At 41.6% G+C, this 11,675-nt stretch overlaps 1 protein-coding gene across 1 annotated transcript in view; it reads left to right on the top strand.

Annotated features, from left to right (window-relative positions):
• alx4a (ALX homeobox 4a) overlaps positions 1-10,751 on the top strand; it is a 50,328-nt gene extending 39,577 nt beyond the window's left edge. Inside the window, exon 4 of the mRNA XM_043705458.1 lies at positions 10,257-10,751. Within this exon, the coding sequence (XP_043561393.1) occupies positions 10,257-10,580 (324 nt within the window). The 3' untranslated portion in view covers positions 10,581-10,751. The remainder of the gene's footprint in view (positions 1-10,256) is intronic.
• Positions 10,752-11,675: the final 924 nt, after the last annotated feature.

Below are 11,675 nucleotides of genomic sequence, written 5' to 3'. Positions count from 1 at the left end.
CCAAAACTGATGCCAATGCCCCATGAAGTGGAATCCCTCTTTCCCACACCAATCCCTTAGCCACTTGTTTACTTCCCTAATTTTCTTATCCCTATGCCAATTGGCACGTGGCTCGGGCAGTAATCCGGAGATTATGACCCTTGAGGACCTGTACTTCAATTTCCTTCCTGGTGCTTGATAATCTCCAAACAGGTCCTCCACCCTAGCTTTGCCTATGTTGTTAGTCCCAACGTGGACCAGAACAACTGGATCCTCCCCCTCCCACTCCAACATCCTTTCAAGCCGGTCGGAGATGTCCTGCACCCTGGCACCGGGCAGGCAACGGACCATGAGAGACACCCGATCCGGCTTGAATAGGGTACTATCTGTCCCCCTAATTATAGAATCCCCTAGAACAACTACTTGTCTTTTTGCTCTCCCCTCTTGAAGGGCCTTCTGCACCATGGTACTGTGGTCAGCTGGCTCATCCTGTCCAGAGCCCTATTCCTCATCCACATAGGGAGCAAGAATCTCATACCTGTTGGACAAGGTCAAGGGCTGAGGCTCCTGCACTCCTGAACTCAAGTTTGCCCTACCTGCCTCACTTACAGTCACACTCTGATGTCCCTGATCACTAACTGAATGTGAATTACTTAATCTCCCAGGTGTGACTGCCTCCTGAAACAAAGTGTCCAGGTAACTCTCCCTCTCACGGATATGCCGCAGTGTTTGAAACTCAGATTCCAGATCATCAACTCTGAGCCAGAGTTCTTCCAGCAACCAACACTTGCTGCAGATGTGGTCACTGCCATTCACAATGGGATCAGCCAGCTCCCACATCATACAGCTACAGCACATCACCTGCCCGGCCATCTCTGCTTAGTTAATTACTTTATTAATTTGTATAGGTTTGAGTTAAAATACTTTCTGATACCTCTCTGCTATAGACTTTTTCTAAAAACCAATTAATAGATAAACCATAAAAAGTAAAATTTTAACCATTCACTGATAAAGAAATAGAAAATCCTTACCTTAACAAACCAGAGTCCTATTTTTGGTTAGAGGAGGGGGGGTGCGGCGGTGGGAGACACAACACGTGTAGTGTCTCAGGTTCAGCCACTGCCCTGATATATTACCGGCGGTCCCCTGGTCGTCGCTCCCACTCTTCACTTATTAACTAGGTTAGAGGAGGAGGGCGGGTGGGAGACATTACAGTCGTAGAGTCTCGGATTTAGCCGCCTTGCTGATATATATGGTCACTGCTTTCCTTCCCAGCTGCCCCTCTGGTCCATGTCACTTCCCCCACTGCTCCCGCTCCTTCTCCGCTGCTGCTCGCACTAAAAATCTAACCCAATACTATCTATGACCCAATACTATCAGAATAAAAGCAGAAAAATTATAATCACTCGCTTGTCCTGTGGCTGATTAATTTCATAGCTTCACCTTTTCTAGTTCATAACGGATTTCCAAAAGATGGCCCAACAATTTCAATATGAAGCTATTCAGTTTGAAGCTGATGTGAATTCTTGTAAAAAATATTAATAAAAGCTCAAAAGAAAAGGACTAAATATTAGTGCATTTTAACTAGATACTAACAAATAATGTTAAAAATCAGGAAACCAAGGGAGTCATACAGTTCAGCCATGATCTGATTGAATGGTGTTAACAGTCATCAAAGCTAAACTGGCCGACTCTTGTTCCTACATAAACCCTTTCAAGGCTTTCAGAAGCTTGTGATAACCTCATCTTTCAGATTGCTGAAATATTGCTTTATTTTTGTCTAGTGATACATCACCAAGGCTACTTCCTGTTCTGCAGCCATGTTGCATAAAACTGGTTACATTTTGTTGTTAAGGTGCTTTGGAAAACTAGTCCAGACTTTGCAGATTAAACATTCTGTAGTCCTCTCAGTTCAGGAGTTTTTTATGTGTAGAACAAATTCAGACACAATGTGGCAGGAACATTTTAAAAAGTGCAATGCATTTGTGGGTCACCTATTGCAGTTTAAATAAAGTAACATTACAAGGTCAGCGTGGAAAGTCTTAACAAGCCCCATATTTCTGTCCACAATCGAGAGAGATGAGCAGATCACAAGCCAATTCGCTAAATGTTAATCGCTTCCCATTTCCAAAGCCTTGGCATCATGAAGAAGTGTAAAACTCATTTTTTTAACTCGCCTCTTTAAAAGAAATGTCACAAGTATTTTACGGAAAACAAAATTCACTAGAGTTACTGTAATTAATACTGTAAGCTATATTTCGGCACAAAACATCAACTGGGTGCTGCCGTTTCTTCCCACAGTCAAAAATTGTGCAGGTTAGGATTATCCATGCTAAATTGCCCATGGTATCCAGGTATGTGTAGGACAGGTGAATCAGCCATTGGAAATGCAGGATGCTGTTTAGAGGGTCAGTGCAGACTCAGTGGGCTGAATGGCCTACCTCCACACTAAGGATTCTATGAATAATTTTCAAAATATGAAGTAAAGACATTTCAAATACAATATACCTGATCAGTTGCTTATGCGTATTAGCAAGAGCTGGAGTAGGTTGTTTGACCCTTCAAACCTCTTCCACCATTTAATAAGATCATGGTTGATTTTAATAGAAATTTAAATTCACATTCCACCCAATAACTTTTAAACCCTTGCTTAGCAAGAGTCGATCCACTTCTGCCTTTAAAACCTGCTTCCAGTGCGTTTTCAGGAAGAAAGTCCCGAAGTTGCAGTCTGAAACCTTTTTATTAAACCATATCTCTTTTGAATTTTATGACCCTTGAATTTACTTTGCATCAGAGTTCACTGAGGAATGGGAGGTTTTGAACGCTGAGATTAGAGATAGAAGTTTGTTTACTCTGGATCATGTTGACATAAGGAGGGAAGATATGTTGATATTAAGGTGGACAAATCCCCAGGACCGGATAGGATCTGTCCCAGGTTGCTGAGGGAGGCGGGACAGGAAATAACTGGGGCCCTGACAGATATCTTTGTAGCATCCTTAAATACAGGTGAGGTGCCGGAGGACTGGAGGGTTGCTCATGTTGTCCCCCTGTACAAGAAGGGTAGTAGGGATATTCCAGGTAACTACAGACCAGAGTGCCTGACGTCAATGGTGGGAAAGTTGCTGGAGAACATACTGAGAGATAAAATCTATTTATATTTGGAAAAGAATGGGCTTATCAGTGAAAGGTTTGTGCAGGGTAGATCATGCCTTAACAACTTAATAGAGTTCTTTGAGGAAGTGTCCAAGTTGATAGATGAAGGAAGGGATGTAGATCTCATATACATGGACGTTAGTAAGGCGTTTGATTAGGTTCCCCATGGTAAACTAATGGAGAAAGTGAAATCACATGGTGTGCAGGGTTTTCTAGTTCGGTGGATTAAGAACTAGTTGAGCAACAGGACACAGAGAATAGTAGTTGAAGGGAGTTTCTCGAAAAGGAGAAACTTGACCAGTGGTGTTCCACAGGGATCAGTGCTGGGGTCATTGTTGTTTGTAATATACATAGATGATCTGGAAGAGGGCATTGTTAGTTTAATCAGTAAGTTTGCAGATGACACGAAGATTGGTGGAGTAGCAGAAAGCATAGGGGACTGTCAAAGAATACAGGAGAATATAGATAGACTGGAGAGTTGGGTGGAGAAGTGGCAGGTGGAATTCAATCCAGGCAAATATGAGGTGATGCATTTTGGGAAGTCTAATTCAAGAGCAAACTATACTTTAGATGGAAGAGTCTTAGGAAAAATTGATGAGCGGAGATCTGGGAGTTCAGGTCCATTGTACCCTGAAGATGGCTGCATAGGTGGATAGAGTGGTCAAGAAGGAATATGGTATGCTTGCCTTCATCGGACGGGGTATTGAGTATTAGAGCTGGCAAGTCATGTTAAAATTGTACAAAACCTTGGTTCAGCCGCATTTAGAATACTGTGTACAGTTCTGGTCGCCACATTACCAAAAGGATGTGGACGCTTTGGAGAGGGTGCAGAGAAGGTTTATGAGGATGTTGCCTTGTAAGGAAGGTGCTAGCTATGAAGAGAAGTTGAGTAGGTTAGGATTGTTTTCATTAGAAAACAGGAGATGGGGTGGGGGTGGGGGGAGCTGATATTGAGGTCTACAAAATCACGAAGGGTATAGACAGGGTAGATAGAGATATCCTGCTCCTCGGATGCTGCCTGACCTGCTGTGCTTTTCCAGTGCCACTCTAATCTAGACTCTGATTTCCAGCATCTGCAGTCCTCACTTTTGCCTAGACATTAGCTTTTTCCTAGAGTGAGGGATTCAATATCGAGAGGTCATGCGTTCAAGGTGAGAGGTGAAAAGTTTAAGGGGGATATACGCGGCAAGTACTTTACACAGATGGTGGAAGGTGCCTGGTACGCATTGCCAGTAGAGGTAGTAGAGGCAGGCAAGGTAGATCCATTTAAGGTGCATCTGGACAGATGCTCGAGTAGGTGGAGAGCAGAGGGATACAGATGCTTAGGAATTGGTTTACACAGTGGATTTGGATCAGCTCAGGCTTGGACGGCCACAAGGCCTGTTCCTGGGCTGTAAATTTGCTTTGTTCTTTGATTTTTACGTAGTGATCCACAGTTCTAGATTCTCCCATAAGCGGCAACATCCGCTCTACATCGATTCAGTCAAGCTTCCGAAGATCATCTTGTTCGATCAATTCTCCTCTCACTTCTAAACACCAGTGGATACAAGCCCAATTTGTTCAACCTTTCCTCATAAGACAACACACCTATTCCAGATATTAATGTGGAAAACCTTCTCTGAACTGCTTCCACTTTTATTCAAAATCACCGAATTATTACATTGCAGGAGGAGGCTATTTGTCCCATCGTACCTACACTGATTCTGTTACCTAGTGCAAATCTCCCCATATCCCTGCACACTATTTGTATCCAAGTTTAAGGAATCATCCAACATTCTTCCTTAAATAAGGTGACTAATACTATACAGAGTACTCAAGGTGTGGTCTCTTCAGTACGTTGAATAACCAAAGCACAACTGCCTTACTTTCATATTCAATTCTGCTCACAGTAAATTATAACATTCCATTTATTTTCCTAATCACTTGCTGTGCCTGCATACTGGTCTTTTACAATTCATGTGCTAAGACATCTATATCCATCTAGTCCTCATAGCTCTGCAATCACTCATTGTTTACTTTTTTTATTCTTTCTGCCAAAATGAATAACTTCTCGTTATAATTCAGTTATAGGGTTATACAGCATGGAAACAGACCCTTCAGTCCAACTCGTCCATGCCAACTAGATATTGCTAACTGATCTGCCCATATCTGTCTAAACTTTTCCTATTCATGTACTCCTCCAGTTGCCTTTTAATGTTGTAATTGTACTCACTGCCTGTACACACATCGATACCATACATGCAACACTCTCTGTAACAAAAAGTTGCCCCTCAGGTCCCTTTTAAATCTTTCCCATCTCACCTTAAACCTATCCCCTCCAGTTTGAGAATCCCCTATCTTGGGAAAAAGACATCACCCTGTCCATGGCCCTCATGATTTTATAAACCTCTAAGATCATCCCTCAGTCTCCAATGGTCCAGGGAAAATAACTGCCAGATCTTTGACCATCCACTTATCAGTTTCTCTTTGGAGCCTCATCTGTCCTCTTCAAAACTTTATCTGCGCCATCTTGTAAATTTGGCAACCATACCTTGTCCCTGTATCCAAATCATTGATATAAATTGTAAACAATCTCAACAATGATCCCTTTGACACATCATTTGTTATGTCTTGCTAACTAGAAAAAGATTCAGATATGCATACTGGGCTTGAATAACAGTCTCGTGAAATTCCTCGGCATTGAATGATTCTGATCATTCACCCAAAAGACATCCAGGCTCACCTTAACAGCAAGTAGCTCAATGGTTAGCACTGCTGCCTCACAGCGCCAGGGACCTGGGTTCGATTCCAGCCTTGGGTGACTGTCTATGTTGAGTTTACACATTCTCCCCACGTCTGCGTGGGTTTCCTCTCACAGTCCACAGATGTGCAGGTCAGGCGAATTGACCATGCTAAATTGCCCATAATATTAGATGTATTAGTCAGAGAAAAATGGGTCTGGGTGGGTTACCCTTCGGAGGGTTGGTGTGGACTTGATGGGCCAAAGGGCCCGTTTCCGGACTGTAGGGAATCTAATCTAACACTCTCTACTTCCTGTTGGCTAGCCAATTGTCTATTAATGCCAATATGCTACCTTCCATATCATGAACTTTTATTTTCCACAATAATCTTTTGATATAGAAATTTATTTAACACTCTAGAAAGTGAATACCGTATATCCACAAGTTCCCCTTTACCAACATGTTCTTTCCTCAAAGAATTTGAGCAGACTAGTTAAATATGATTTGCCTATTTCAAAATGATTTTGACTCCAGCAAATTATCTTGAATTTTAAGCTTCCGGCTAGAACTTCTTCAATAAAAATTTATGATTGGAGTCAGAAAGCAGGAAATTACTCCAATCATTTTTGAATAAAGAAATTATATTCGCTATCTTCTAAGCTAAAAGGACCTTTCACCAGTCTCGAAAAGCATGGTGCTGTAAAAAGCAGAGCAGGTCAGGTATTATCCAAGGAGCAGGAGAATCGATGTTTTGGGCTGGGCCCTTCATCAGGATGAAGGATCCTGCCTGAGTGGCTAGCACTGCTGCCTCACAGCGCCAGAGACCCGGGTTCAATTCTCACCTAGGCAACTGTCTGTGTCGAGTTTGCACATTCTCCCCGTGTCTGCGTGGGTTTCCTCCGGGTGCTCCTGTTTCCTCCCACAGTCCAAAAATGTGCAAGTTAGGTGAATTGGCCATGCTAAATTGCCCGTAGTGTTAGGTAAAGGGATAAATGTAGGGGAATGGGTCTGGGTGGGTTGCTTTTCGGAGGGTCGGTGTGGACTTGTTGGTCTCAAGGTCCTGTTTCTACACTGTAAGTAATCTAATCTAATCTAATCTAAAATGTCCAGCATCTGCAGTCCTCACATCTCCTTTCCCCAGTTTACTTAGTTTTAGAGAAACAAAACCAAAGCATTAAAAATCAACTAAACACTTCTTTTATGATTCTCGGATGAAATCTATCAACTTCCGGACATTTGTCAGCTAACAAATTTCACAGTTCTAATTCTCTTGATTGTAATTTTTCTGAGTTCCTTTCCTCTTCCATTTCCTGATTTATCATTACTTCTGAGATTTTCTTATCTACTCTATAGTGAAGACTGATGGAAAATACCTGTTAATTCATCTGCCATGCCTTTACTTTTCATTATCAATTCTCCAAATTCACTGTCTTTTGGAACAATGTTTATTAAAAATCTTACAATCTATTTTTATATTTCCAGTTAGACTTTTCTTGTATTCTAATTTTTCACTCCTTTTAAAGCTTTTAGCCATTCTTTGCTGTCCAATCTTCTGACCCACCACTTTTCTCTACACAGTTATATGGTTTTAATTAAATTTGATGCGTCTATTAACATTTCTACTCAATCACAGATGATAGATCTGTCCTTGGAATTTTTCTCTCTCCTTAGAATGTATCCACTCTGATTTTTGAAATATCCCCTCAAATGTCTACAATTGCTTCTCTGTTGACTAATTCCTTTACCTAAGTTTCTAGGTCACTTGAGCAAGCTCTGCTTTCATGCACACACAATTCCATTATTGAAGTTCAAAAAGTAATTTCAGACCCACTCCTCTCAAATGGAATGTAAAATTCAATCATATTATCATTGGTCGTACCTGAAAGCCCAGTTTCACTTTGCGTTTATTACATAAGCCTATCTCATTGTACAATACCAGGTCTGATATAGTCTGCTCTCAGGTTGACTCCAAAACATGTTATTTTAAGAAACAATCCCATTCTATGAACTCACTATCTGACATATTCTTTCCCAATGGATTTTTCCAAGCTATATGTAGTTTAAAATCTCCCACAATTATCACTAAGCCTTTCTGACAAGCTTCCATTATTTCTTATCTTACGTTTCACATTATCATGTGGTTACGGACAGGTGGTCTATATATCACTCCCACAGGTCCTGTCTTGCTTTTACCATTTCTCATCTGTATACAAATCATTTCTATATGCAGGTTTTCTGAACTAGGGTCATCCTTCTTGTTGTGCTAATACAATCATTAACTACCAGAGGCACCCTTACACCAAAATAGTAAAACAAAGTACGGTGGATGCTGGAGATCTGAAACAAAAACAGAAATTGTTGACAAAACTCAGTAGGTCTGGCAGCATCTTTTGGGAAGAAAGCAGAGTCAACATTTCAAATCCAGTGACTATTCATCAGAACAGTTGGCGGATCAAATTTGATCCCATGCCCCCCTATTTAAAATCCTCTCTACTTCCCTAGTTACATGGTTCACCAGTATAATTTAGATGGACAGCATCCCAATGATATAGATCCCACTTTTCCAAGAATGATGCCAGTTCCCTTACAAACCAGAACTCACTTCTCATTCATCAGTTTTTGCATCACCGCATCTCTAATCTGATTTGCGCCCTATGCCAATTTGCACTTGGTTCAGAGTAATAATCAAGAATTGATAACCTTTTTGAGATTCTGCTTCTTAATTTGGTGTCTAGCTCCTTACATTGTGCAGAACCTGATTCTTTGTCCTGCATATAACTTTGGAATTAAGAGTATAATGATAAACATGAAACTAGTAATTGATGGAAAAATCTATCTGGTTCACCAATATCCATTAGGGAAGGAAACTGCTGTCCTTGCCTAGTCTGGCTTACATGTGATTCCTGACCACAATGTGATTGACTCTTAACTGCCCTCTCTGGGCAATAAATGCTGGCATAAGGAGTGATGCCCACATCCCATGAACAAAAATAGACTGCACAGTAGATCCTCCTTCCACTGCAAGACCTTCTTTATTCAAGGGATTTGGATGTTAATGGCGCCAGATTTTATGGGCTCATTAATACTAATCAGTTGAGAAAGTGGTGTTGAGCTACCTTTTTGAACCTCTGCAATACATGTTGTGAAGGTAGTCACAGAGAATCTTCCCAGTATGGAAGTTCCAGGAATCTGCAACTTCAGACTGCAGTAATATAGTTGACTTAATGGTCCTCTCTGATCAATTAAAGGGCACTTAGGATGGGTAGTAAATGCTAGTCGTGCCAATACCTTCCTCATGGCATGAAACAGTAAAAGGGAAGAAGCAGCAATGCATATAGTCCTGATTGGCAAATGCCATATGTTGGCACCTTATTGTCAGATGCTTGGCATGCATCCTGGAGTTTTGGTACTGGTGAACTAAAAAGATATTCAGAGCCATGTGTTCATAATGTGGTGGAATATAATTCTGCCATTGTTGATGGCCCGTGGATGCCCACCTTTGTGTTACTTTATCAGTGCTGAATTAGTCCCGGTTGGCATGATGAAAATACCATACAACATGATGGATTTACCAGGACTGTGTAAAGGCTATTTGAACCAATACCCTAAGCATCTACAATGGTTAACTTGCTGAGAATGAGATCTTAGTTTTTCCTTTTGTTAGCTCTCATAACTTCTGTTGCAGGTTCAGTCCGTTGACTAGATCCTTCAGGACTTGACAAGTTCAATAGCTTTGGGCAGCACATTGGTTAGCACTGCTGCCTCACAGCGCCAGAGACCCGGGTTCAGTTCCCGCCTCAGGCGACTGACTGTGTTGAGTTTGCACATTCTCCCCGTGTCTGCGTGGGTTTCCTCTGGGTGGTCCGGTTTCCTCCCACAGTCCAAAAACGTGCAGGTTAGGTGAATTGGCCATGCTAAATTGCCCGTAGTGTTAGGTGAAGGGGTAAATATAGGGGAATGGGTCTGTGTGGGTTGCGCTTAGGCGGGTCGGTGTGGACTTGTTGGGCTGAAGGGCCTGTTTCCACACTGTAAGTTATCTAAAAATAGTAGTGTTACTGAGATCCTCCTCGTGACCGATAAGGGGATCTCTCACTCAGGGCATATTGTGCCCTTATCTGAATGTAATAATATAAAATGTACAATGTGTTTTTCAATACTGTTGGAGGCTACACTGGCATAGGGTCCACAGACTTTTATATTAAATGGAAATGCTACTTTGTAGTGGACATACTGGAAACTGACTGTGACCCATACTAACAGTATCGTGAACAATTAGTTTTGAAAAGAGATTAAAATGTATTAAAATAAAATACTTGGAAAACTGACTAGAGGTATAGGAGAAAAGAAAACACAGTAGGAATCTCAAACAGGTTGATGAAAATTTTGTGTTCATTTTTCTTCCAGATACAAAACCCATCTTGGATTGGTAATAATGGTGCCTCCTCTCCTGTACCAGCTTGTGTTGTGCCCTGTGAAACGGTAACATCTTGCATGTCCCCACATGCACATGCACATGCTCCAGGTGGGGTGTCTGACTTCCTAGGTGTTTCTGCCCCAGGCAGCCATGTGGGACAGACACATATGGGTGGTCTCTTTGGCACCACTGGGCTCGGAGCTGCTATCAACGCATTTGACATCAGTAATGAACCAGATCGAAAATCGTCCAGCATTGCAGCTTTAAGGATGAAAGCCAAAGAGCACAGCGCTGCAATATCTTGGGCCACATGACCGATACAACAGTATATATTCAAACACTGAAAATACTACAATATTACATAATGCTGGACTAAGGACATAACGCAACATGGAGATTTATAAGCAGCACTTTTTCTATTATAGGTTGGTAGGATTAGAAATGAGGTTTACTCCATCTTCAAAATACTTACATTATACCCCTCAACATACAAGAGACACACTGAAAAATACTCAAAATCCAATGTTTCATTTGAAGTTGATATCCTTAGATTTTAGGCAAACTTGTAAAAGTCAACAGTAGAATTCAACAAGCTTCATAAGAAATTGCAGAGTTCTCTGTATAATATTGGTGTACAAGTGCAGTCATCACTGACCACGAAACTTAAAGTAGATTATAAAAAAAACCTATTGTATAGAACACCTTGTAAATTATTTAAAATAACACACCAGCCAAATAGATTAACAGGCCACTGTTCTGATGATATCACAAGTTAAACACGTTTGGGCTCCAGTACCTATTAGAATGCAAAAATATAAATCTCTTACCTTATTCCATATAGTTTTGAACTATTTCAATTGGCTCCATTTATTGTGAATGCCACCATTAGGTGGCACAGTGCCTGCATATGTGAAGGAACATAGATTTACAGTGCCACATCATTGTAAAATGATGAAATAGCAGCTGCCAGGAACCTCATCTGTGTTTTCTGTTAAAAGTTATTTTTTGAGGTTTGCAGCTGACATTTGGCGTTTCTGGAGCTGTCTGGTTCAACTGCTCCTTCTGCCCAGGCTAAACTCAACAACTGTGGATTCGATAAACAAGTGACTATCCAATGCCAGCAATGCACCTACACACACCCTCCACGTTGGTACATAAGGGTCAGGCATTGAGATGGTGGAGAGCTGTTCTGCCAGAGACAGTAGACTTCACCTTGCCCTGGCCATTTCAGCCCCCTTGTCCCTAGGTGCCTCCTGCAGTAACCATGGAGAATGTCATCTGCCCATGTGCAGGTGCTGATTTCCCTGCACATGGACCACAGTGATGCCAACAGTGCATGCACAGATGTTTCCTGTGACCTGTCATGACCAGGTGACATCATACCTTGATTCTGGACATGTGCAGGGTCC

Source organism: Chiloscyllium plagiosum, chromosome 16, assembly GCF_004010195.1.
Source record: "Chiloscyllium plagiosum isolate BGI_BamShark_2017 chromosome 16, ASM401019v2, whole genome shotgun sequence".
Taxonomy (NCBI): Eukaryota; Metazoa; Chordata; class Chondrichthyes; order Orectolobiformes; family Hemiscylliidae; genus Chiloscyllium; species Chiloscyllium plagiosum.
Note: the sequence above shows the minus strand (reverse complement) of the source record. Positions and strands in the feature narration are given on the sequence as shown.